The 27,025-nt window shown below is 45.8% G+C and overlaps 1 protein-coding gene across 2 annotated transcripts; it reads left to right on the forward strand.

Moving 5' to 3' along the window:
* Positions 1-3,282: 3,282 nt before the first annotated feature.
* FAN1 (FANCD2 and FANCI associated nuclease 1) lies at positions 3,283-26,372 on the forward strand. 2 transcript variants are annotated; one of them, XM_065906542.1, is made up of 14 exons: positions 3,283-3,424; positions 3,885-5,426; positions 7,659-7,799; positions 8,190-8,391; positions 11,964-12,197; positions 13,732-13,863; positions 16,467-16,575; positions 17,514-17,633; positions 19,414-19,578; positions 20,010-20,157; positions 21,683-21,786; positions 22,538-22,732; positions 23,369-23,497; positions 26,109-26,372. In XM_065906542.1, exons 2-14 carry the CDS (start codon positions 4,175-4,177, stop codon positions 26,244-26,246), a joined length of 3,069 nt encoding a protein of 1,022 aa, XP_065762614.1. In that variant the 5' UTR covers positions 3,283-3,424; positions 3,885-4,174; the 3' UTR covers positions 26,247-26,372. The 2 variants fall into 2 exon arrangements, with proteins under 2 accessions (XP_065762614.1, XP_065762616.1); XM_065906544.1 differs by having other exon boundaries at positions 3,296-3,437.
* The last annotated feature ends 653 nt before the right edge of the window (positions 26,373-27,025 follow it).

A 27,025-nucleotide genomic window follows, 5' to 3' on the forward strand; every position in this document is an offset into this window, starting at 1 on the left:
CTGGGTGTGTATGGGGACCTCTCTTCCGAGCGCCCCCCCACAGTAGGCCTGGCCAGGGAAGGGGCCAGTCTGCAGGCTTGGACCCCACCCCCCTTCCCTGTCACAGCCAGCTGCCCACAGCAGAGGTCCTCACGTGTCTTCAGGGGGCCTTGGTTCTCTTCTCCCACTGCCCTGCCATCCTTCCACAGGACAGTGGGGTTTCCATCCATGTATCTTACATCCTTCTCCTTGGGAAGTGATCTCGCGTTGCATGAGCAGAGGCTTGTGAAGGCTGGGGAGCCCCATCCCCATTCAGGTGGGAGGAGGCGGGTGACATGGCTAGGAGAGAAGTGAGTGTGTTGGGAGGGCAGACTGGTGGCCCTTGGAACCTTCCATGACCACCATGGTGCTCCCTGTCTTGACCTCCCAGCCAAGGAAGACTGTCTTTCATCTATTAGGGCCTCACATTACCCTTTTGGGAGTAGAGGATGAGAACAAAGCTGACGCTGAAGAAGCAATGGGCAGTGTGGGAGGGCTCCTTTTTCTCCATACCCTTTGCAGCATTTGTTTAGTAACAACACTCTTAACCCCACCTACCTGCTCAGTTTTGCCTCACCTCTCTGCTCTCCTTCACGACTAAACCTCTTGAAAGAGCCATCTAGATTTTTTGCTGTTGAGGAAACACTTTTCCTCTACCCTCTTAGGTTTAGTCCCTGAGAGCTGTGAATTAAACTGACAATAGAAAAAATAAAAAATAAAAATAAACTGACAATAGAAGACAGATTAACAGGAGAAAGTATTCATGTATTGTAGTTTTACAAAAGAAGCAGCTGGGTAAATGGTTAGAGATTTATCCACCTAACTTGTCAGGGAAAAGAAAAGCAGGTAGATGTCTAGAACAAATGGGAGATAAGTTTGTGATAATGTTTGCAAATTCAGGTGCCAGGGGTCTTTCCATCTTCATAGCCATAAAATGCCCCCAAAGAGGGAATTTATGGGAGGTTTATTCTTGGTCTCCTTCCTGGTGGGAAAAGCTGGCCTAAAGGGTATTCCTGGCAGCCTCCTTCCCCTCTGACAACTGTTTCACCTGTTAGAGGTCAAGGCACAATTACATATGGTTTTGAGACACAGATCTGTACATTAAATGCTGTATTATTGACAGTTTACACATCAAGATTTATGCATGAGAGGGAAGTGGGTCATGGACCATCACTATTGAGAAGGAAGCTTATCTCCTAAGGACTTGTGACCCTTGATAAGATTAAAAAGGAGGTCTGATTAATGCTGATAACAGAACACACAATACTAATGCAGAAGCCCAAACTGGGAAAGACGTGTTTAAATTTTTCTCACCTTGCCATAAAACAGGAATTTCATTTAATCTGTACTTGCCTTTTAAACTCTCTACAATTTACGTATATTTTTGTTTTTTCTCTATCTTCCTTCATCAGAATGTATTCGCCACAAAGATTTCCCCCCTCATTTCTGCATTCTTTGTTCTGTTCACAGCACGAAGGACTTTACCAGGCATGAGGTTGGCACTCAATACATATTTGTCAGTGAATTCCCTGTTCACATCCCTTTTCTCTTTGGTTTGTTCATTTATTCATGCAATCATTCAGCACACATTTATGGAGTAATCACACAGTGCTGGCTGCTGCTGTAGGCAGTGGTAAGGGACCACAGACAGGCGCCCCGTCCTTAGAAAGTTTCCATTTGGGTCCCTTGGGGTGTTGGAACCAGCTGACATCAGCACTCAGTTCAGTTCAGTCTCTCAGTCGTGTCCCAACTCTTTGCGACCCCGTGAACCGCGCAGCACACCAGGCCTCTCTCCATCACCAACTGCCGGAGTCTACCCAAACCCATGTCCATTGAGTCGGTGATGCCATCCAACCATCTCATCCTCTGTCATCCCCTTCTCCTCCTGCCCTCAATCTTTCCCAGCATCAGGGTCTTTTCAAATGAGTCAGCTCTTTGCATCAGATGGCCAAAGTATTGGAGTTTTAGCTTCAACATCATTCCTTCCAATGAACATCCAGGACTGATCTCCTTTAGGATGGACTGGTTGGATCTCCTTGCAGTCCAAGGGACTCTCAAGAGTCTTCTCCAACCCCACAGTTCAAAAGCATCAATTCTTTGATGCTCAGCTTTCTTTATAATTCAATTCTCACATCCATACAAACCATAGCCTTGACTAGACGGACCTTTGTTGGCAAAGTAATGTCTACCGCTTTTTAATATGCTGTCTAGGTTGGTCATAACTTTCCTTCCAGGGAGTAAGCGTCTTTTAATTTCATGGCTGCAATCACCATCTGCAGTGATTTTGGAGCCCCCAAAAATAAAGTCGGTCACTGTTTCCCCATCTATTTGCCATAAAGTGATGGGACTGGATGCCATGATATTAGTTTTCTGAATGTTGAGCTTTAAGCCAAATTTTTCACTTTCCTCTTCCATTTTCCTCAAGATGCTCTTTAGTTCTTCACTTTCTGCCATAAGAATAACTGCACTCAAGGTCTGGCTGATAAATTTTCAGTAATTTTGTTGTTACACATAACCATTATGTTAAATTATGTAGCCTCATTAAACTATTAGCACAAAGAAAAACTACATTTACAAACTACACTTTAATGTAAAAAATGTGCAAACTCACCATTCCCTATTACCTACAATACATTTATTCTTTTACCTTTTTTAATTGAAGTGCAGTTGATTTACAATATTTCAGGTGAACAGCAAATTCATAGATACAGATGTGTGTGTGTGTGTGTGTGTGTGTGTGTGTGTGTGTGTACTTTTTCAGATTCTTGTCCATTGTAGGGTATCTCAAGATATTGAATATAGTTCCCTGTGCTACACAGTAGGTCCTTGTTGATCTACTAGTCTTTTGCTCTTGATGAGATGGGGTGCGTTCAGTTCAAGGTGGTATGGCCCTGGACTCCTGTGCTCCTGAGGTTTTGGAATCTCTTGCATTCGGCAGCAAACAGCATCTCTTCCAGGAACCTCAGCACACGCTTGCTGGCCAAGTGGAGTCTTCGCCTGTGTCTCCTCCCAGGAGGCGGCTTCCTTGGTCACAGCAACTTGCCCACCTTCCCGCCCGCCCGCCTCCGCCAGGTTGTGAAAGGCAGGAGGTGGGGAGTCTGGGCCGACCTACTCTGGCTCAGCCTCCGCGAACCGCCGGCTGCCTTTAAGGGGAGAGGGAAGGCCGATTGATTGCTCGAACCTCCGGTGGCCTAGCCTGTGACGGCCGAGTTCTCGGGAATCGGCTGGGAATGCCTGGCGCGCGTAGCCTGTTGGAGGCGCGGGGCTGTCTGGCCGGGGTTGGGGGCTGTGAGAGGAGAGCTGGCTGCTGGGTGCTGCAGGGCCGGAAGAGCGAGTTAGGGGAACAGGAGGAAGGGAGGGAGGAGGGCGGCCGGGCTGGCGGCGGAGTCCCAGGTGCACCTCCCAGGTTCGTATCCCAGGTGCGCACACAATCCCAGGGGAGGGCTGGCCTGCCAGAGCTTTGGCCTCAGGAGGTTCGGCGGCCGGAGCTGCAGGATCGCGGGGAGGCGGGGCCGGGGGGGTGGACTGATGCCCGCGACTCCCGGCGGCGCTTCTCATTACAGGCCTGTGCGGGCGGGATAGGCGTGCTATGCCTGGGAGAAGTTACTCGTGCGGCGGTTTTAAACGAAGACCTCGCGTAGTCAGACGTCCCTTTTTAGGGTGGCTGATTTAGATCTTACAGAGGAGTCTTAGAACTTATCCTCGCGGACACTCTGGGGTCGCGTGGACAGCCGGGCCTTGGGCTTTTCTTTCCAAGGCCAGGGTCTATTCAAGGCCCCATCCCGTGAGATACTATCGTTGATCGTTTCCCGCCTCTGGTGTTGAATTCATAAATATGTTCTTAATTCACATGTTTTGTTTCATAGGAAGAAGAAACTAAATGAGTAACATGAAGTTCAATAGGATCCCATTTTTTATGATTTCGAATCAGGGAAGTAAAAGTAAACCACTGATATCTTTCCCAGGTCTTACCTTGTGTTTTACTACTTGAAACAAACACCCAACTTTGCTTTTTTTCCCTCGGCTGCCCATTGGGGCATGCAGGGGATCCCAGTTCCCAGACCAGGGATCGAACCTGGGCCCCTTGCAGTGGAATTACAGAATCCCAACCACTGGACACCAGGGAAGTCCCTACCCAGCTTTCCTAATAATACTCATGATGTCTGTAGGCAAATCCTCAAAAAAAAGGCCTCGTACAAGTTTATCAAGCAGCAAAACTAAACAAAATGAATCTAACTCTATTATTTCGTTTTTTAACAATGCACCCCCTGCTAAACTTGCCTGCCCTATTTGTAGTAAGATGGTGCCAAGATATGACCTGAACCGGCACCTTGATGAAATGTGTGCTGACCACGACAACATGACTCCAGGTGGTCCCGGGCATGTCAGCCTAAGTTCAAATGTGCCCACCATAGATTTGACCAATATTGCCTTAGAAGATATAACGCCAGAGAAGTCGTCACCATCAACGATAAATTTAACCCCTGGCCAAAATGATTCATCAAAAATGGGCAAAAAACAGCAGACCAGCCCCTACTTTAAAAGTAAAGGTGACTCGGTGTGCAGAAATCAAGAAGAGCTGAGACATCATAATGTAAAAGTCATTTCTCTGGGAAGCCTGTCCTCTAAATTGTCCAGAAGATACATAAAGGCTAAAAGATCCCTGAATCAGAATGAGGGGTTCACTAATCAGAGTCTGCAGAGGTCCTCATGCACAAAGTTTAAGAGCCTGGTTGATCAGCATTTGGAGGTGGAGGGCCAGGATCCACTTCTGGAGAACAGCTCTCAAAAGGAGAACATATTTACTGGTGATTCTCAGGAGGAACTGAGCACTCCAGCACATACAGTGGAAAGCACTAAGGTGGAGGAAGCTGAAGGCCAGACAGCTGCCCAGGAATGTGAGCAATCAACCCTAACACCTGCCTGCACAGGTGATGTGCCTGTGTTTTCATCAGATTTAATTCTCGGGCATAGAAAGTCTGCTTCTAAGGACCATCTTGCAAAGCAGGAGAGTGTCAAAGGAGTAGATGGTGAAGTTACTGAAAAATGTGAGACAGTTCATTGTGAAGAGGTGAAAATGACTATTGTTTCAGAAGTGACAAATCAGGGCTCACTTTGGGAGGCAAAACCTCCGAGTTCCACAGTTGATGCTTCTATACAGACCAACAGCCAAATGCTTCCTCCAGAATCTGACAGTAGCTTAGAGGATAAAAGCACTCATCAGATGCCTTTGGAGAAGAGGTCAAGCTGTGATGTGTCCTGGGTCACAAGTCCAGAAGTGCCAGACCATCCTTACTACCTTCGGAGTTTCCTGGTGGTGCTGAAAGCCGTGTTTGAGAATGAAGAAGACAGGATGCTCTTTGATGAACACGAGAAGGGCATTGTAACTAAGTTTCATCAGTTATCAGGTATCTTGAGCCTGTTTGCTTTTGAGGCTTTGTTTGCCATTTGCTGCCCTGAGTTGGTCTGGGATGTGATGGGCAGAAAGCTGATGACCCCAAGGAGTCAGTGGTTTGGGGAGCCCCCTGGGAAAACTCAGGGGAGTCAGAGCCAGTGATGGTGTTCAGCTCAACAACGATGTGCCTTTAAAAAGAGACAAGATTTGGGGCCAGGTGATGCCTGCTTCTGCACTGTCATCCTTATACACTGTACTTTGCTTGTAATGGAAGCAGTTGTTTGTCCTTTTTATGTATATCTGATGGTTGTAAAAACAGCCTTTCCCAGATTAGGGGGAAAAAATAGTGTAACTTAGAAAAGTGTACCTTGCATTTCAGGCATGTAATCAAGCTTGCGGTTGTATTTGGTGGATTTGTTGTTTTTGCGGGCCATTTCCTCAAAAATGAAAATAAAATACAGGCAAATAAACAAACTAAGGGGTACTGAGGCATATTTTTTTCCTCCAATCACACTTGAGTTGCCTGGGCTCTGCCTTTTAAAGTAAAAGTATGCAGGAAATGGAAGTTTTCAAGCTAAATTGATACGTTAATTTTTTTTCTTTTTTAATTTTGTAAATTGGTACATTTAAAAACATACCTAAATTCCTTGGCAGCCAGCTGTGTGGCTCAAAGCAAATAGCGAAGGTTTAGAGCAAGAGCTATGCACTCCTTCCTGCCCCACTTCCACACGCCATCAGCTGCTTATTCAAAGGACCTTGATGGCTATGTGCACATGAGTCCCTCTCAAGCAGGTAAAGCTTCCTTGGGGGCCATGCTGACCACTAGTAATAGTAGCAGGTCTGACTCCCAGTCCAGTTACAAAAAAGAAATCCTGAACGTTACCAATAACGGGTAAGAGAAGGAATTCAGTTTTACGTTCACACAGTGGAACTGTGGCTCTGCTTGTGTGGGTGACACCCCATCGACTCTTGTATCCAGGGTGGTCACAGATCTTTGGTTGGCGTACGAACATTTATGAAAGTAGTTAGTAACCCTGGGCCGTGGTGATGAGAAGTAGGAACAGTTTCCTAGTGTAAACTCTGTAGATTCTTATGGGCTGCCCTCCACAGAGGATCATCTTTAGTGTCTCTGTTGTGAAAATAGCTACTGTGAATCGATTTTGCCTCTTTCAAGAGAAAAGGGAAATAACTAGAAAATTTAATAAATAAGGTTGTATCATTTTATTTTTCTAAATTTTTGGCCATACCATGCAGCATTACAGGATTTTAGTTCCCTGACTAAAGATGGAATCAGTGCCTCCTGCATTGGGAGAGCAGAGTCCTAACCACTGGATGGCCAGGGAAGTCCCGAGACCACTCTAGATTTGGAAATTGAAAGATAATTTGGGTAATAGGAAAACTTGAGACCAGGTTAATTAAATAGCTTCATGGAGATCACTGAGTTAGAGATGGCTGCTCTACCAAAGCCAGACTTTTAAAAAAAAAAATCCTTTTCATATGATTTTCAGCCTAAAATAGAATATTGTGTATGAAACCAAAAACAGAGAACAGAATAACTGGAACTCTCGGTGAGGGGACGGGGTGCGCCTCTCTTGAGGGACTAGAAATGTTAGTTAGATAGTGGGGAACTTTCATCTTACCCTTTTATTTTTTATTATTTTTTTAAAGATATATATATATATATTTAAATAGATGGTGTTATTTCTCTGTTTAATTTTATTTATTTAATTTTGGCCACACCACACAAGCATGTGGGATCTTGGTTCCCTGACTAGAGACCCTGCAGTGGATGGGCGATTCTTAACCACTGGACAACCAAGGAAGTCCTTTAGGTTTTTAAGTGGCTAATAATCATTACCAACTTTGGAATGGTTTATATACTTATCTTGTTTAATCTTTTCACCGGCTTTGGGAGGATGGTGTTACTGGCCCCCACTCCCACTTTTCATGACAGAAGAGAAGAGGGAGCCTTAGTTCCAAAGACTGTCACAAAGGCTTTGTGTCCTCTTGCTCCTCCTGTCCTGCACACAGGCCAAGGAGACATTCCCACAGGACTTTGTATTTGAAATAAGTTCTGTCTTCCAAAGGAAGAAAATTATATTCTTGGAAGATCAGTTGAGTCAGCATATGTGCATTTGTAACAGCATGTTTTACTCTGGTTTACAAAAGGAAGTGGTAGCAGGACTGAGGTGGTTTTAGAGAAGAAATAGAATGATTTTCACTGATTATTTTAACTTTGTCACAGCCAATGGTCAGAAGTTATACGTAAGACTTTTTCAACGTAAATTCGGCTGGATTAAGGAGAACAAGCTGGCCTATGAAGAGATCTCTGCTGACTTAACCCCTGTGGTTGGAGAGCTGACACATGCAGGCTTCCTGCAGACAGGTATGGTTCGTCCAGGGGAACCAAAGTGGAAACACCGTGAAGGGAGTTTCTGCAAAATGAGGGTGGTGCTAGTTTCATGTCATCTACTGATTGGTGCCTGAGACATAGTGATTGTGTGTGTCTTTTAAATTGTTTTTTTCTTTTTTTCTTTTTAATTTATTTGGCTGTGTTGGGTCTTTGTTGTGGCATGTAAGATCTTTGTTCCCTGAAGAGGGATGAAACCCAGGCCACCTGCACTGGAAGCTCAGAGTTAACCACTGAACCACTAGGGAAATCCCTAAATTGAGTTCTTAATCTTAGGACAACAAATAAGATTTCTTCTTAAAGTATCAATAAAACTGGAAAATAATAAACTTATTTAAAGTACTTTTTTTTAAAAAAAATTTTCAGAATCTGAGTTGCAGGAGCTCCCTGAGGTGCTGGAGCTCCTTTCTGCTCCGGAACTGAAAGCCCTGGCAAAGACCTTCCACCTGGCGAGTGCCCATGGGCAGAAGCAGCAGCTGGTGGACGCGTTCCTCAGATTGGCCAAGCAGCCTTCAGTCTGTACTTGGGGCCGGAACCAGCCTGGCATTGGCGCAGTGATCCTGAAAAGGTTTTGTGGCTCTTTTTTTAAAATCATTTTATTTATTTATTAACACAAAAAACATTTTGCGTTGGGGTGTGGTCAGTTAACAATGTTGTGGTAGTTTCAGGTGAACAGCGAAGGAACTTGTTACAGTAAGAACTTTTGAGTTGTTGGTTGGGCTTCCGTGGTGGCTCAGTGGTAAAGAATCTGCCTGCAATGCAAGAGACCTGGGTTCCTATCCCTGGGTCAGGAAGATCTTCTGGAGAAGGAAATGGCAAATCACTCCAGTATTCATACCTGGAGAATTCCATGGATAGAGGAGTCTGGCAGTCTATAGTCCATGGGGATCACAAAGAGCTGGACATGACTGAACTACTCACACACACACACACAGCACATACTAAGGTCTTAAAATGGATGATACGTGTTTCCAGATTGTGATTGTTTTTGCAATTGCTGCCATACTGAAAAGGCAGAGAACCTTAATGATCAGGTCTGGATTCTTTCTTGGGTTAGCTTTCGTAATTCTTGTCATACCACACTGATTTCTAGGACAAAAAAAACCAAGAAGCAAGAGGTTAGAGGCACTGGGCCCTTAGCATATTCTAGTGTTTTATTACTCAAGAAAAATGCAGTTTTAACTACTCTCCTAAACAAGATTTAAACATGAATTATCCAGACAAATTTTTTATTTCAGTAGACTTTTTATTGAAACATGATCTGTCAGCAATAATATGCAATTTCTCTTGAGTTAAAACATTAAAATTTTCCAAAAGCTGTGTGGATGGTTTCTTTTGTCCTTATAAAAGCTCCTGAACAGTTTCAGGTTAGGAAAGATCATAAAAATCTCAGAATTTATTTCTTCTGCCCATGTTATGTCTAAAGTATAACTATATCAACCTTAGTCTGGAAATCCACTTTCCAGAGTTGTTGAAAATGAGATGAGATAATGCTTTTGGCAAACAGTTTAAAGCAACATCATTGTTATTTTATATATGTGTATGTGTGTGTGTGTGTGTGTGTGTGTGTGTGTGTGTGTATAACTTTGAGCTGTTAACGTGCCAAGAGCCATCCTTATTGGGAAGATACTACAAATATTAATCTTAGTAAAACACAGACATAAATAAGGCATACATTATTAAGAAAAATGTCACTGTCAACATTTCAAAAAGTTTATACTGTAGATTTTCCAAAAGTATTTAACTAGATTATGTTTTTATACTTAATTGATTTAGGGGTATAAGATCCTCATCCCTTTGGTTAAATGTCTTCTAAGTCTTTAATTTTATTTCTTAAGTGTTTCATGGTATTCATGTGTGTAATATTTTAAAAGTAAGTGAACACTAAATTAGCTGTTTCTCAGTGTAAGCACTGAGCATGTAGGAACAGAAATAGAATTAAGATGAACATTTTTTATCACTGACATGAGAATTATAGAGAAATGAGAATCTTAAGACCATTTTTTACATGTATAACTTTATTTATTTACTTTTGGCTGACTGGGTCTCTGTTGCTGTGCAGACTTCTCTCCGGTGCGGTGAGCAGGGCTGCTCTGATTATGATGTGAGGGCTCCTTACTGCAGTGGCTTCTCCTGCCGTGGAGCACAGGCTCAGTAGTTAATGGCGGATGGGCTTAGCTGCTTTGTGGCATGCAGGATCTTCTGGAGCAGGATCCAACCTGTGTCTCCTTCATTGGCAGGCAGATTCTTAACCACAGAGCCACCAGGAAAGCCTGTTAAGAGTATTCTAGTTTTTTACTAGAATTACTATCCTTTAAAAATTTTTTTGATTGACGTATAGTTGACATATTAGTTTCAGGTGTGCAGCATAGTGAGTCAGTATTTGTACAGATTATACTCCATTTAAATTTATTACAAAATGATGACTGTATTTCCCTGTGCTGTGCAGTACATCCTTGTTGCTTATCTATTTCTTATAGGGTAGTTCATCTCTCTTACTCTTCTACCTGTCTCACCTCTCCCTGCTTGCTTCTCCTTGCTGGTAACCACTAGTTTATTTTTTCTAGCTGTGAATTTATTTCTCTTTTGTTATATACATTCATTTGTTTTGTTTTTGAGAGTCCACAAAGAAGTGATAACATGTAGTATTTGTCTTTGACTTGTTTCACTAAGGGTAATACTCTCTAGATCCCTCCACATTGTTGCAAATGGAAGAATTTCTTTTTTATGGCTAATACTCCATTATATAGCACATCTTTATCATTTTGTCTGTTGACAGTGTCCTTTATTTCTTCATTAAGCTGTGGAGCCCAGGAGTGGAACCTGAGTCTCCACATGAAGGTGATACCTGGTTACCTTCCTCTGCAGAAAAAGCCTCCTTATTTGCACTCTCTGAATCCTTCTGTGTGTTTAGTCACGCTGAATGTTTCCTTCTGCAACTTGGAGTCCTGGGCCACTGGACACCCTCGTGACTGCATGGGGAGGAAGGCTGGGGTGCTGTCAGGCTCTGTGGCTGCGTGGTCCTCATGTAGATGATGGTGAGGTGGGAACCCTACCCTTGTGTCTTCGAGACTGTGCTGGGGGCATTGATCTCTGGACACCCTAGGGAGTCAGCTCTGCCTTTGGTTTCATAGCTTCTGGGCTGGTAGGAAGGATGAGGTCCTCCACTGGACTCCAGCTCTCACTGGGGGACCTTGACCTCCAGGCATGCCTGGCATCATCTGGAGGCGTTCTTGTTGTGACTGAGGTGGGTAGTGGGTGCCACTGACATTTAGTGAGTGGAGGCTAGGGACACAGCTGAGCATTGTCTAATGCCCAGATGTCAATAGAGAAACCCTGTCATGCATGGTGTCCAGGTTGGTAGAGCCAGAAGGCCCTGGTTGTGACCTGCTGCCTGACCAAGAACCTTGGATAATGACTTTCTAAATAAAGACCTGTGGGGCTTCCCTGGTGACTCAGTGGTAAAGAATCCATGTTCCAGTGTAGGAGATGCGGTTTCGATCCCTGGTGTGGGAGGATCCCACATGCTGCCAGCAACTAAGCCCATGTGCCACAACTACTGAGCCTGTGCCCTAGAGCCCAGGAGCTGCAACTACTGAGCCCACTCTCCCTTGAGCCTGTGCCCCTCAACAAGAGAAGCCACTGTAATGAGAAGCCTGTGCACCACAACTCGAGAGTAGCACCCACTTGCTGCAACTAGAGAAAAGCCTGCACACAGCAACAAAGACCCAGCACTGCCATAAATATAGTTATCTTAAATAAATGAATATCTATTATTTAATCTAAATTGTCACTGGAGTCAAGAATTGAGAGTTGCTAATGTCAAACAGGTAACACTTTGAGTTTCTCTGGTTATTTCACATGTTCGGGACCAGCATAAACCTTATTCTGCTCTTTTATTCAGGCAAACACTATGTGAAATCATCTGCAGGTTTAATTTCATCAAATCTTCACCGTGTTCCAAGGTGGGGCTCTGAACCCCAGAGAGGTTAACAAATGCTTTAACATCACACAGCCAGAGGCCAAAGGTTTGCTTCAGGCTTAGAATAATGAATACTGTTTAGCTTGAAATAATCTATGAAATCTGATGTCCAAATGCTTACAGACCAGCAAGTCTCTTCCATACTGTGTATTTTTCAGAGCTAAAGACGTGGCGGGACGTTCCCTGAGAGTCTCTCGAGGCCCTCGGGCAGTATTTTCCCGGGCCCTGCTGCTCTTCTCCTTGAGCGACATGGTGGAAGATGAGGAGGCCGCCTGTGGGGGCCAGGGTCAGCTCTCCACTGTGCTGCTGGTCAACCTGGGCCGCTTGGAGTTCCCCAGATACACCATCAATCGGAAGACCCCGATCTTCCAGGACAGGGATGATCTCATTAGGTAAGAGTGGTTGCTCACTGTAACATCTGTGTGTTTTTAAATTTATGCAGAAGGATCTATTATTGGTTTTTGCCATCCACAAGAGAAACATCTGCTCAAAACCATTTTTTAAGTTTTTGCTCCCTGTTTAGTTTTTTGCTTACTTGTATACTTTTCCAGGACTGTGAGGAGAATATAGAAATGCAGTTTGATTAAGGTTGCCAAAACCCACAAGTTTTGAGTTAGAACTACACTGTTTTCCCCTGGTTTATATTCCCAAATAGCTTTGGCAGGAGGAGCATTTTTTAAATATAGACATTTGAACAAACCTGCCTTGTGAGTATGTTGTTGGCATGAACAAGGCTGAATGTCTTCCTGGTAATAACGCTTAAAATAAAGCTAATAACCAACTTGTGGACCATATACCAGAATCATGCAGACAATAGAAGTTTTCATGAATCTGCTTTGATGCATGGATTTAGCCAGTGTTTAGCAAAAGTGGATTTTGATTTTAAAAGAATTGCATAGATGTTGCAGGTTTGTGATTCAAAGTTAGCTGAAATGGTTTCTGATATTTGATTTTAGGAAAGATGTTTAAGTGTTGTCTAGTATGTGCTTTAAAAAATAAGCTATTGAAATGATTGGATCAAAACAGAGTCAGTGTAAACTGATTTTAGCCCATTTTGCCTTAGTTATTAGGATGGTCAGTATCTTATTTGTATTCAGTGGGAATAACTTTTTCAGTCAGATCTTCTAGTTAGAATGCTTTCTCCAATTCCATTTTTCATTGCCTTAGAGCTGTCCAGTTGAGTATGAAAAGAGAGCTAGTTGGAAGCGTGCATGAGCAAATTTTTACACTTGGGGGACTGTTTTTTGCTTATTTGACAGTTTCTGCACACAGTGCTGGTGTGTGCTTTTCTCTCAAGGGTGAGTCCAGAGCACAGTGACTGTGCACTCAGTGTTACAGAACTATGGGGCCCGTATCTTTGCTTTGGTATCTAAAGACATGCTGAGAAGCTGTCTCTCTTCAGTTACATGGGTTCAGAACATTTCAGCATTGCCATCTCCCAGATACTGTCCCTGAAGTTGTTTTTGAAAATCCCAAATAATTCTCTTAGCTTGGGCAGTATCCCTGTGGCCATCTCTGACTTAGTGATTAAATGACCAAACCTACACTTCTGTATAATCCTGAGATTGGTTACATGTTGTCATAGTTGCTCCCAGATTGTTGACTGGATGAATGAGTGAGTGGGCACTGGAGGTCAGGGAGGAAGACCTGGTCAGTGTTGCATCATATAATGGGACATGTGATGTGATGGTAAGGTGTGTGTGTCTTCAGCTTTCTGGCTGGGAGGCCTGTATGAACACTTCTAGGCTATTCATGGAGTAACAGTCAAATTATTACTGAGATAAAACATAACCCTTGTGTTTTCAAAAGCAGATCTGAATGTGTTGGGTGGGATGTGGGGATATGAGGTTCTGTACATCAGTGCTCATCCCCCCCTGAAACCTGAATGTCGTGGTTTCCCACCTGTCCCCCACCTCCCCCCGCCAGGTACGCGGTGGCCGCGCACATGCTGAATGACATCTCCACGGCGATGGCCAGCGGGGCCTGGGAGGAGGCTAGGGAGCTCGCTCGGTGTGCAAAGCAGAACTGGGATGGACTGAAAGACCACCCGTCCCTGAGGTGAGGTGGTTCTCTGGTGCCTGTGAGGGTTACCAACTGACCTAGTTGTTCTAACTGCGTAAGATCATCTTCTTCATGAGGAATGTGCTCCTTTTGTTCTGTGGTGAGGCCAGCGTGTGTAGTTGAACTTCCTCCTCGCTTTGCATGGGGTCAAAAGTGCCGGGTGTGTAGCAGGGAGTGTCTGAAAGTTTGGAGTGATTTTTATAACCCTGGTCCGTCTGTGGCAGACAGTGGCTTGCCACCTGCAGGGGGACTGGCCCCTCTGGGGTTTGGTCAGCTGAATTACAACCATGGGGGGAGCCTGGCTGCAGGACAGAAGCTGTCTTCTTCTGGTGGAAATTCCAGGAGCTGTTGTTTTGAACAAGAAAATGAATCATACCTTAAAAAAAAAAAAGAAAATGAAATTGAACATTTACTTCAAGAGTTCAAGTACACAGCACATGATCCTTCTTTCTTTTTGGTTTAATAAATGTTCAACATGGGAAAAAAAAAAATGTTCAACGTGTTCCATAGGATTAAGAAACTTTTTCCTTCCTTAGTACAAAGTGATGAGAAAAATTAATAGTATTGGATATCTCTTTCAGAAAAACATTTAGGACAAAAGTCTACACAGAAATAATACAAACTTAAAAACCACAGCCAGGAAAATAGCCTTTACTGTTAAGAAAAAACAACTGAATATTTTCTCCGTGTTTAGTTTGGGAGTAATTCAGACAGAGTGAGGCATTTACTTATAGGCCTTTGTAGGAAGGAGATAACCAGTGTTTACAACAAGTGTTAGCCCATGATGTGCATGGACCCTGGGGGATTTTCTTAAGATAATTGGGCAAATGTGTAAACATTTCTCAGACCAAACAGCAAAACAAATGGTTAAAACAAGTTAATGGATGATTTTCTTGGTTAAAAAATAAGATAAGACCTCGTGGCTGGGAAGCTGGGTTCCTGTAGGACAGAAGTCAGTAGCCTCTTGTGTGGAGGCCCAGTGGGGCAGTGGTCAGGCTCTGCCAGTGAGTGGGCGGGACTGTCCCAGTGCAGGTGTGTTCTCCGACACCAAATGTATGTTTCTTGTAATTTTCACATGCCACACACTTTTTCTCCTTTTGACTTCTTTTAGCCATTTATAAACATGGAAACCACACTGAACTTTTATTAAAATCAGGTGGAGGCCCTGAGTCTGGCCTGGGGGCTGGCGTCTGCTGACCTCTGGCTCTCACTTCACATCGCCGTCTGGTGACTTCAAGCAGGTGGCCATGAGAACATAGATTTGTGGTGTAAAAAACTGCACATGACAGGCAGTGTTCAGAATGTATCTTCTTAGAAGAAAGAAATTCAGTCTGCTTTTTCACCTCTTCAGTTCAGTTCAGTCGCTCAGCCGTGTCCGACTCTTTGCAACCCCATGGACAGTAGCATGCCAGACTTCCCTGTCCATCACTAACTCCAGGAGCTTGCTCAAACCCATGTCCATCGAGTCGGTGATGCCATCCAACCATATCATTCTCTGTTGTCCCCTTCTTCTTCTGCCTTCAATATTGCCCAGCATCAGGGTCTTTTCCACTGACTCAGTTCTTCCTATCAGGTGGCCAAAGTATTGGAGTTTCAGCTTCAGCATCAGTCCTTCCAATGAATATGCAGGATTGATTTCCTTTAGGATTGACTGGTTGGATCTCCTTGCAGTCCAAGGGACTCTCAAGAGTCTTCTCCAACACCACAGCTCAAAAGCATTGATTCTTTGGTGCTCAGCTTTCTTTATGATCCAACTCTCACACCCACACATGACTACTGAAAAAACCATAGCTTTGACTAGACAGACCTTTGCTGGCAAAGTAATGTCTCTGCTTTTTAATATGCTGTCTAGGTTGGTCATAGCTTTTCTTCCAAAGAGCAAGTGTCCTTTAATTTCATGGCTGCAGTCACCATCTGCAGTGGTTTTGGAACCCAAGAAAATAAAGTCTCTCACTGTTTCCATTGTTTCCCCATCTATTTGCCATGAAGTGATGGAACCGGATGCCATGATCGTTATTCTTTGAATGTTGAGCTTTAAGCCAACTTTTTCAGTCTCCTCTTTCAGTTTCATCAAGAGGTTCTTTAGTTCTTCTTCACTTTCTGCCATAAGGGTGATGTCATCTGTATGTCTGAGGTTATTGATATTTCTCCTGGCAATCTTGATTCCAACTTGTGCTTCATCCAGCCTGGCATTTCGCGTGATGTACTCTACATATAAGTTAAATAAGCAGGGTGACAGTGTACACAATGTACAGGCTTGATGTACTCCTTTCACAATTTGGAACCAGTCCTTTGTTCCACATCCACTTCTATTGCCTCTTGACCTGCATACAAATTTCTTAAGAGGCAGGTAAGGTGGTCTGGTATTCCCATTTCTAAGAATTTTCCACAGTTTGTTGTGATCCACACAGTCAGAGGCTTTAGCATAGTCAATGAAGCAAAAGTAGATGTTTTTCTGGAATTCTCTTGCTTTTTCTATGGTCCAGTGGATGTTGGCAATTTGATCTCTGGTTCCTCTGCCTTTTCTAAATCACCTCTTAGGATTGTCTTACAATATACACACCAAACCACTAAACTCCTGGTGTACGTCTTCGTTTTAGGTACCACAAGAATTTACCTCTCTTCCTCCGGTGTTTTACTGTTGGGTGGGTTTACACGAGGATTTTGTCCCGAAACGTTGAAATACTGCAGAGACTTCACCTGTACAAGGTGAGTGCACCAGCCCTCCGCCCCTGGCTCTTGACTTCTCCTGCCAACGTGGTCTGCAGCCAGGCTGAGCTGCTTTCAGAGCCCCCGTGTGATGGGGAGGGTCTCCCCACATCTCTGAGATGGAAGCCTTGCCTCAGCTCAAGTTCCCGGGACAGCACTCATGGACAGTCTGGAAGTAATCTACAGTCAGGAGTGAGGGCTCCAGTCACGCCCCTGCTCACACTCAGAGCTGTGAGGTTGCTGGACTCAGCTTTTGCTGTGCAGATACTTCTGTATTGAAACTCGGCATCTTACAAAGAGGCTCTGCTAGAGCTGGGCTTCCTCACCTGGGTCCATGGACCCTGGGCAGCTCCGTGGGACTGGCTTCAGCAGTCTGTGGATCTGCAGTTGCATCTCTGGGGTTTGTGCATTTTTCTCAGGAGAATCAGATTTTTCAAAGAGATTCAGGAACCACAAAAGATAAGCATGAGACGTGAGCCATGAACATGGACCACAAAGTCCGCCTGTTGAGGTGGGGCCTTTGGGTGGAGACCCCGCCTCATACCTATCCAGCCCCCTCCCCGATTCCTCGCACCCTTGGCCGTGTGGCCAGCTGGGTTCCCAAAAGCATGTGGACCTGCAGCCCAGCTGCTGCTCCTGCTCAGAGCCTGGCCCCGTGTGGCCGGTGCTGCTGACCTGGTGCACAGAGAGTGCCATGCGGTGTCACAGCTGCATCCACGTGAGCTGGCAGGGGCCCTGCTGAGAAGTGGGGGTGCCTCTGGAGCTCAGGCCACTCTTGGGGGATGTCCCAGGGCCCCCTCCTGGCAGTCCTGGATCTGGGCCTTATTTTAGAGTGGAAAGGATGCTGATACCCTTTGCCAGTTTTCCTGACAACTCAGTGTAACAGCGGCCTTAGTGTGCAGGAGTCTAATGCATGTCCCTTCTTGTTGCTGCTGCAGGAAGCCGTGGAAGAGCTTGAAAACCTCTTGTCCCAGGACGTGTACTGTCCCGACAGTAGGGGCCGGTGGTGGGACCGGCTGGCCCTTAACTTACACCAGCACCTGAAGCACCTGGAGCCGGTACGTAGCTGCTAGGGGCACCAACCTTTCTTCAGCTTCACGTACATTTAAACATTAAAGCAAACTGTTAATACCTTAAGACTCTAAATGTCATTAGGGCGTTGATTTCTTTCTGTCTTTTTAAGTTTATATTTTATATTGGACTATAGTTGATTTAAAGCATTGATTTCTTTTTTTTTTTAAAGCATTGATTTCTTAAATATCCCTCTTTGTCTGTGTTCTGCCAACCCCAGAAATAGCAGGGGTGTGACCACAGGGTGACTGTGGGGTCAGCGGGTGGATCATGTCAGGAGCTGGAGGGTTAGGTGTCCCCCACCTTCACACAGGTGTGCTCTCGGGTTTGGAAATGGTGGTTTCATTCACTCACTGCCCAGGGCCTCCTGGTAGAAACATAGGTGAAGACGTGGCGTCTGGTTCCATCCCATCTGGGTGCTGCCCTCTCTGGTAGGGACTTTGAGTCTGAGAACACTGTTGGCTGCCAGCCACTGTGGCCAGCAGGGTAGGGCCTTGTGAGGCAGCGACAGTGGCCCTCTGTGTGGCCGCCTGTGGTCCCCTGTCCCTGCCAACCCCATGTCTGCGTCCAGCGGAGGGCACTGCTGCCCTGGGAGCTTTTATTCTTCCAGTGGCAGGTCACGTGAATCCGGTGATGGAGGGTTGGAAAAGTTGACTCTGGGCCTGGACATGTTCCATTTACTGCCTGAAACTAAAAGACGCCTTGTCACCTCAAGTGTTTCGACCCAGGGAAAACTGTTCTTCTCCTGGAGGTGGGTATGGTGCTCCCTGCCCAGTGTCAGGAGAGGCCCCTGCTGGCCCCCACCCAGTGTGGACAGAGGGCATGTGCACACTGCCTCTCTCTCTCCCTGAAATAAAATTTCAGAGGAGTTTATAGACTTTCCCGTCATTTGGGTCTGCTGAGAGGAGTATTCATTAATGCTCAGAGGTTATTTTTGACGTTGATGGAGCATCCTGGTTTTTTTTAGCCTTTTCCTAGAGGTCTTGCTGGCCACTCATAACCTGTGATTTTGTCACCATTCCTTCCCTCTGTATGTCAGTTTCCAGAGCAGGCAATGGCCAGCCCAGCAGAGGCTCATGTCCGCCCAGCAGCCAGTTTGGCCAGGCCGAGCCCAAGGCTACCCCTCCCTACAGCCAGCCCGGCTCCGTTAGGGCTGCAGAGTAGCCAGCAGGGCCTCATTCTCTCTGCTGGATTCCTCTGGGCTGCTACACTCTGATGGTCTGATCTTCACTGACTTCTGGGTTTTTTGTTGTTGTTGTCACTTTTTATTCTTTTATTGTAGTAATTATATATAACAACAACAAAAAAACCTTGCCATTTTACAGTTCAGTGGCATTAATTATATAGCTGACCTTTGACTAACTCAGAGGTTAGGGGTTCTGACCACCCCCCCACCCCCACATGGTCAAAAATCCACATATAATTTTGCAGTTGGCCTGAGCATCCCTTGGGGCCCCGAGTACCCCTACCCCAGGTCCCTCTCCCCAGTCTCCTGAGGCAGTGTGTCCACACGTGTGACCAGGACATGGTGTTGGGAACATGACTGCTTCTGCCCCACACCTTTGCCTCAGGGTCTGTGCTCCATCTATGCGTTGAACGTGTCTGCGTGAGATCTACAGGAATAATGTCCTTGTCCCTGGAGGGCGGCTTTGCCCACCGCTAATTAGCAAAAGGGATGATTAATTGATGGTGGGGCTTCCCGTCCCATGAAATGGGGGTGCCGCTGCCTGGGCCTTACTGACACTGACAGTGCCGTGCTCTCCGCAGGCTGTCCAGTGCATCGCTGCAGGGCTGGCCGATCCTCACGTCCGGACAGGCCACCGCCTGGCACTGTACCAAAGGGCTGCGCGCCTGCGGGCCTCTCCCAGCGGCCAGAAGTACATGCACCTCCTCCGCCAGCTCCCAGAGGTCACCGTGGAGGACGTCAGACACGTGCGTGAATATTCTGGGGGCACTGTGGGTTCATTTCAGGGGTTTTTCCTGAACATAGCCTAAGAGCGGTTTCCAGCACACATTTCTCATAGAAAGCCCTCTGGTTTGCTGTTGGCAGTGACCCAGCCTTGCTTCAACCTCAGCCTGGCATCGAGGTGTCAAAGAGGCCTGGTCAGCAGGGGCTATGACTCTGCCCCAGTCAGCAGCTCACACCCCTGCCAGGCCTCCTGCCCACAGCACAGTCAGGACCCTGGAGAGCAGCCCGGAGCAGCGCTCCTGGGGGCCAGGCGATGACCTGCCCACGTCCTCACAGACCAGCCCACCACTGCACTAAGGACAGGTGGCCTTTGGGGGGCCTTTGGGAGAGTTTGTCTGGGGCTTCAGGGCTGGAGCAGGAGTGGGGCTAACGGCTGTTCCTCCCCACCACCCAGGTGACTGTCACAGGCCGGCTGTGCCCGCAGCGTGGATCAGGGAAGTCTGTCTTCGTGCTGGAGGCTGGGGGGGCCACCCCCGCCACTCTCCTGTGCTCTGTGGAGGAGCTGGCGCTGGCCCATTATAGACACTGTGGCTTTGACCAGGGTAACTCTGGGCCATGTGGCCACACTGGGGGTGTTGTCACTCTATCCTGTCCCTGTGGGAGGCCCTGGAGGGCTCAGGAGAGAATTTTATCACCCCAGTTCATCAGGGCCGTGTGCTTCTTCATGGCCAGTGTTCACACCTACCACCATGAGGGTGGCATGTTCTGGTGGGGACATGAGGAGCAAGGGTGGCTAGATTGTTCTTGGAGATCTTGGGTCAGGCAGGTGGACAGGATTGGGGGAGGACCACAAGATGCTGGCCATAGCCAGCCGCTCAGAGGTACTGCAGTGTGTGGAGGAGCACCGGGGTCTCGGGTGGGGGCATCAGGTGTGCCAAGGGGCCAGGAGGGGCCCACTCGGAGAGACTCCAGCCCTGGGGACCCTGCTTCACTGCTCACGTGGCCTGGAACTGGGCTGGGCCTCTCTGAGGTTACCACCCCATCTTGTGGTCTGGATGTGGGGTGGGGACAGGGGGTCTGGACTGGGTGGTCTCTGACTGGAAGTTTTCTGTAAAACCCCGAGTCTTAAAAACCCTGGCACTATGTGGTGTCCAGGTTGAGGCAGAGGAGTGCTGTGGAAGGAGGCGAATGGGGTCAGAAGGCAGAGGCTCCTGGGCATTCACCCTCCCACATCAGACCTCCTGTTTGTTTTTAAACACGTCCCTTAGGTTTTTCCACTCTGAAACATGCATTTGAATTTTGTCATAATTACTAAGACTTTCATCCTTAAGCAAGGCTTCTGTATATAAGCAATCTAATGTTAAGAAAATGAGCTGGGAATGGCACGAAAACAGCCTGTGCTTTGTTTTCTTTTTTTTTTTTTTTCACTTATTTTTATTAGTTGGAGGCTAATTACTTTACAATATTGTAGTGGTTTTTGTCATACATTGACATGAATCAGCCATGGATTTACATGTATTCCCCATCCCGATCCCTACTCCCACCTCCCTCTCTACCTGATCCCTCTGGGTCTTCCCAGTGCACCAGGCCCGAGCACTTGTCTCATGCACCCAACCTGGGCTGGTGATCTGTTTCACCATAGATAATATACATGTTTCGATGCTGTTCTCTCAAAACATCCCACCCTCGCCTTCTCCCACAGAGTCCAAAAGTCTGTTCTGTACATCTGTGTCTCTTTTTCTGTTTTGCATATAGGGTTATCATTACCATCTTTCTAAATTTCATATATATGTGTAAGTATACTGTAATGGTCTTTATCTTTCTGGCTTACTTCACTCTGTATAATGGGCTCCAGTTTCATCCATCTCATTAGAACTGATTCAAATGAATTCTTTTTAATGGCTGAGTAATATTCCATGGTGTATATGTACCACAGCTTCCTCATCCATTCGTCTGCTGATGGACATCTAGGTTGCTTCCATGTCCTGGTTATTATAAACAGTAACAGCCTGTGCTTTGAATCTGAAATATTTTTGCTACTTTCTTCAACTTGAGTTGGCAGTAGGATATGGCGGTGTCTTTGGAGAACAGAAGAGATGGACTTTTCTCGTATGTGCCTTGTCTTAGGGATCCATGGGGAGGGGTCCACCTTCAGCACCCTGTTTGGCCTCCTGCTGTGGGACATCATCTTCATGGACGGGGTGCCAGACACCTTCAGAAACGCCTATCAGGTAACCCTGGCTGCGTTCAGGCCGCAGAGACTCTGTACTCACACGTGAGTCACTCCCACCCTGGGACCCTGAGGTTGCAGCCCCAGAAACTTGACCCCAGTTATACTCTTCTGGATCCTAGTGCTAATTTCACTTGAAGAATGGCTTTTAATTTTTAAATCTGATTCATAGAATTTAAAATGTAAGCTACTTTACTGGAATCATTCCTCTTGAAACCTTTAGTGTCAGTGTCTTTGGCTTCACCCTGGTGGGGCCCAGGTACACTCCTGTGTTGTCACACATGTCTGCTAAGAGTTCCACTCTGTGTGCATGTTCAGTCGCTCAGTCCTGTCCCACTCTCTGTGACCCCATGGACCGTAGCCTGCTATGGAATTTTCCAGGCAAGAATACTGGCGTCTGTTGCCATACTTTCCTTCAGGGGATCTTTCTGACCCAGGGATCGAACCCGTGTTTCCTGCATTGGCAGGTGGATTCTTTACTACGGCCCCACTTGGGAAGTCCAAGAGCTCCACTAGTTTAACCTAAGAACTCTTTTGGCAAATTGTGCTTGTCTTTGCAAATTAGTTCTCTAAAAAACCAGTGTCATAAATTGCTTTTATATCAGATTACTTGGGTGATTTTTATATATCTTTTGAGAAAAAGCCTGAGTCTACTTCATCAGAGTAGCCAGTTTCCAGATTTGATGGGTGTTGGCTCCTCTGACGACCCCAGCCTCCCAGACTTAGTGTGAGCTGGTTCTCCCTGCACACAGGCGGCCCCGCTGGACCTCTGCACAGACAGTTTCTTCGAGAGCAGGGCACCAGCCATGGAAGCCCGGCTGCAGCAGATCCACAGCGCCCCTGAGGAGAGCCTGCGGGCCTGGGTGGCAGCTGCGTGGCAGGCCCAAGAAGGCAGGGTGTCCTCCCTGGTCAGCTGGGATCGCTTCTCTTCTCTGCAGCAAGCCCAGGTGAGAGTCTGCAGGCGGGGTTCGCTTAGGAAGTGCCTCCAATGTGGGTTTCCTTTTGGCAATTGTAACAAAAAGCATACATGCACACATTCACATATATGTGTACCTGTATGTATGCACACACCCATGTACCTGTGTGTATGTGTGTACCTGTTCATGTATATATGCAAGCACATGCATACACATGTGTATATGCATGTGCTTGTCGTACCCCTGCCCACAGGCCTCTGTTCCTGAAGGGACAGTCCCAAGTGTGAACAAGCCCCAGTTATGCCTTCTGCCCATCTGGTTGGCAGCCTCCTTGGTCTGGCCTGTGGCCCCTGGAGGGAGGACACTCTCCCCGTCCTGTGACCAGTGGCCTCCATGGTCCACTGTCACATCCTAAGTGCTCACCCCAAATCCTCTCTTCTTAGCTGCTCCCTGGATGTTCCTGACCAGGTGAAAGCTTGGTAACTGACCAAGGAGAAAGCGTCCCCAGAGGCCGGGGTGCCAGCACCAGGGGCAGAAGGACGCTTGGTGTCCTAGGACCCCATCTCTGCTGAATGACACATGGGGTCTCCCCCGTCTCACCATCACTGGGGGCTCCAGGGTCTCCATCCCAGGGGAGGGCTGACCGTCCCTGTGTCTCCTGTCCAGGATCTTGTGTCCTGCCTAGGGGGCTCCATCCTCAGTGGCGTGTGCCGGCGCCTGGCTGTGGACTTCAGGCACTGCCGAGGGGGCCTCCCAGACCTGGTTGTGTGGAGCTCCCAGAGTCATCACGTCAAGGTCAGTTGAGCTAGAATGGAAAGTCATGTTTGTAATTTTATGATCAACTTAAAGGCCATAATCCAGGCATTTCTTGCTTGGTGATAGACAAGATTGAATCCCTCAAGAGTTGCTGGACTGAGGGCTAGGATTGTTTGGTGGCTGCTGATAGAGGTGTCCACAGTGCTGACACCTGGCCTCTCCCCATGCGGCAGCCTATTTCATCCAAGCAGGTGAGGGAGAAGGGCCAGGCTGTAAGCAGGACGAAAGTCAGTCTCTTTTATCAGCTGAGCTTGGCAGCAACAAACCATTGCTTGTGCTGTGTCCACTGCTGGAAGCAGGTCAAGGGCAGGGACTCAGCAGGTATGAGCACCAAGAGGCCGGGATGACTGGGGGTGATTTTTTTAAGCTCCGAGAGTGAGCATCTGCTCACATGCTATAGGCTGGCCACCACCCTTTCCTCACCTGGTCTCATCCTGCCTGTCACAGGCTAGTGGTTTTCTTAAACTACTGAATTTTGAGATGAAAAGAAAACTTATGATACAGGTTCTTTATCAGATACATTTCATTCAGTGTGTGACTTGACTTTTCATTGTCTAGTGTATTGAACAGCTGAAGTATTAATTTTGATGAGTTCAGCTCATTTGTTCTCTCTGGGTCATGCTTCTGGTGTCATGTGACACCTCTGACTACAGTTGTGGATTTGGGTGTTTTTCCTTTCAGTTTTATCAATGTCTGCTTTATATATATTGTGAAGCTTTATTATTCAACATATAAACTTAGGATTGTCATGTCTCCATTATGAATTGAACTCTTTTATAAAATGACCTTCCTTTATTCTTGGTAATGTTCTTTGCTCTGAAATCAACTGATATAAATTTATTATATAGTCACTCCAGCTTTCTCTTGGCTGCCAGCAGTTAATATACTTTTTTAAAACTTATCTTTGTTTTTATATTTGAGTTTCTTATATTCTGTAGGCAGCATATATATGGGTCTTACTTTTAATCTAATCTGACAACCTGTGCTCTTAATTTGTTAGTATTGGGAATATTACATTTAATGTGATTATTCATGTTTGGCTTTAAACCTTCTATTTGTTTTTTGTCTCAGTTCTTCATTTTGTCTAAGCTTGCATTTTATCCTCTGTTGGCTTGTTAGCTCTGACTCTTCATGTGTTTTAAGTGGTTGGAGTGGTGTTTACAGTGTGTACTTACACTTATCTACTTTGAAGTGATCTACCAGTCCACACAGAATATAAAGAACCCTACAACAGTATATCTCCTCTCTCAGCCTTTGTGCTGTATTCATACATTATGCCTCAACATGTTATAAACCCTGTAACACATTATTTTGCTTTCTACAGTGTACTAATGAGCCTTTATAATTACTCATATAGATACAAATTCTAATGGTTACTCCTTTATATAGATTCAGATTTCCATGTACTATCATTCTCTTCCTGACAGAACTTCCTTTCACATTTCTTGCAATGGAAGTGTGCTAATGATGAATTATTTAGGTTTTATATATTTTAAGACTTTAAGTCTTCGTTTTTGAAAGATATTTTTTCCTAGACAAAGAATTTTTTTTTTAATGCCTTAAAATATTTGTCCACTGTCATCTAGCTTGTATTGTTTCTAGTGAGAAGTCTGTAGTCTCTCTCTTCTGACTTTTAAAAATTCTGGCTGCTTTATTAGATCCCCCCCGCCCTGCGTTTTTTTTTTTTTTTTTTCCAAACTTATATGCAACTTATGTTTCTTAGAGTCGTGTTCTTTAGGGATCTGTACTTGGAGTTCACTGAGCTTCTTGGATCTTTGGGTTTATAATTTCCATCAACCTTGAAAAATGTTTTAGCTATTATCTATTCAAATATTTTTTTCCCTCTGTTCTACCCTTTGGAATCTCTGTTAAGATCTCTCTAACTCCTGTTAGGCTGTGGAAATACTTTATTAATTTAAAAAGAAAACAAAAACATTTGTAGTTCATGTTGGTAGTCTCCATCGCTGTGTTTTGAATTTTGGTGCTCTGTGGTAGACAACTCTGACACAATTCTGGTTCCATGGAGCTGATGTGTGATGAGCAGTTTTATCTTATGATACACATCATAAACAAGTAGACAGGAAGGGGAAGGACCTTCCTAGAAATAAATCTGAGCTGAGCATTGAGGGGGAAGGTGTCAGACACATGAAGAGTAGGGAGACGTGTACTAGGTGGTGGGACTGGCAAGCACGGGCAAGGGCCCTGCTTGCGTGGGGAAGACACCAGGCCACACAGTTTTGTGGGTCCTGGCAAGGAGCTTGGGTCTAATTGCAGACACAACAAAAAAGTGACTGAGGGGTGTTGAGCAGGAGAGTAACAGTGCTGTATGTGCTGGAAAACTATTTCAGCTGCTGTATTACGTATGAATCCATTTCCTAATTCTCTGTGGAGGACAGTCTGGTTTCTACAGAATAGGGGACTTTCTCACTGAATTCATATGTACATGTTTAGTTATTATAGACATGTAAGTACAGCAGTGCAGCTGGACAAGCCTTCTAAATAAATGGTCATTGGTGGGAACTGCCACAGCCCACCTGAATAGCCCTTCTGTCTCAATAAAACACTGATCACTCCACAACTACCCTCCCAGCTGGTGGAAGTGAAGGGACCCCACGACCGGCTGTCGCAGAAGCAGATGATCTGGCTGGACGAGCTGCGCCGGCTGGGGGCGGACGTGGAGGTCTGCCACGTGGCTGCAGTCGGGGCCAGGAGCAGGGGTCCTGACTGAGAGCTGAGGGCTCGGAAGCATCTAGGACCATCAGGGCATAGAATGTCACTACATCCTATTTAATTTTGGTTTTGTTATTGTCATAATAAACCTGGCACCTTAAGAACTCATCATCGTACAGTGTCTGTATCACCAACCTCAGTATTGGCTTCAGGGCACTCACTGATCCCACGTATCAGTAAAGAACTTCCAAAAAGGTCAGAACCTTGGTGGCTGTTTCAGGAGCTGAATGCATTATGTTATTAAGTTATATTTACAGAAAACTGGAAAACTGCAAAACGAGATGATTCACAACTTTTGGTCTTTTATGAAAGTAGCACACAATGTTTCTTTCTAAAAAATATATTAGAAACAGATTCTTGAATTTATATGTTTTCTGATTTCTCTGATTTTTTTAGGAATTAAGAAACACATTGTCATCAAGTGCCTTGTTATTTCTGTCAACGCTTGCTCCAGTTGGGCCTGCATCACCATGGGGAGGGACACTCGCTACCAGAGGCATTTAGTTGTCCCTTTCCGTCTTGACCCTTGGGGATGTCCCCGATGACTGAGGCAGTCTCCCACGCTGGCAGAACCCACTTTAGCACTACTGTTTTTGTAGATCCAAGATCTGGGGCAGCCCTGGATCGAGCAGGTCTGTCAGCACCATCCTTCCAGCATTGCTCACTTTGGGTCTCGGTCACATTCCAGTGATTCTCACAGATTTCAGACTTCTCTGTTATTATATTTGTTATAGTTTGACTTGCAGAAGGTTCAGCTGATGGTTAGTATATTTCAGC

This window comes from Muntiacus reevesi, chromosome 15 (genome assembly GCF_963930625.1).
Source record: "Muntiacus reevesi chromosome 15, mMunRee1.1, whole genome shotgun sequence".
NCBI lineage: Eukaryota > Metazoa > Chordata > Mammalia > Artiodactyla > Cervidae > Muntiacus > Muntiacus reevesi.

Coding starts and splice junctions, on each gene's coding strand:
- FAN1 (XM_065906542.1), top strand. CDS start 4,175: ATGATGTCTGTAGGCAAATCCTCAAAAAAAAGGCCTCGTACAAGTTTA. Junction 16,576..17,513: donor AGAGACTTCACCTGTACAAG/GTGAGTGCACCA, acceptor TTGCTGCTGCAG/GAAGCCGTGGAAGAGCTTGA. Junction 19,579..20,009: donor CCGTGGAGGACGTCAGACAC/GTGCGTGAATAT, acceptor CCCACCACCCAG/GTGACTGTCACAGGCCGGCT.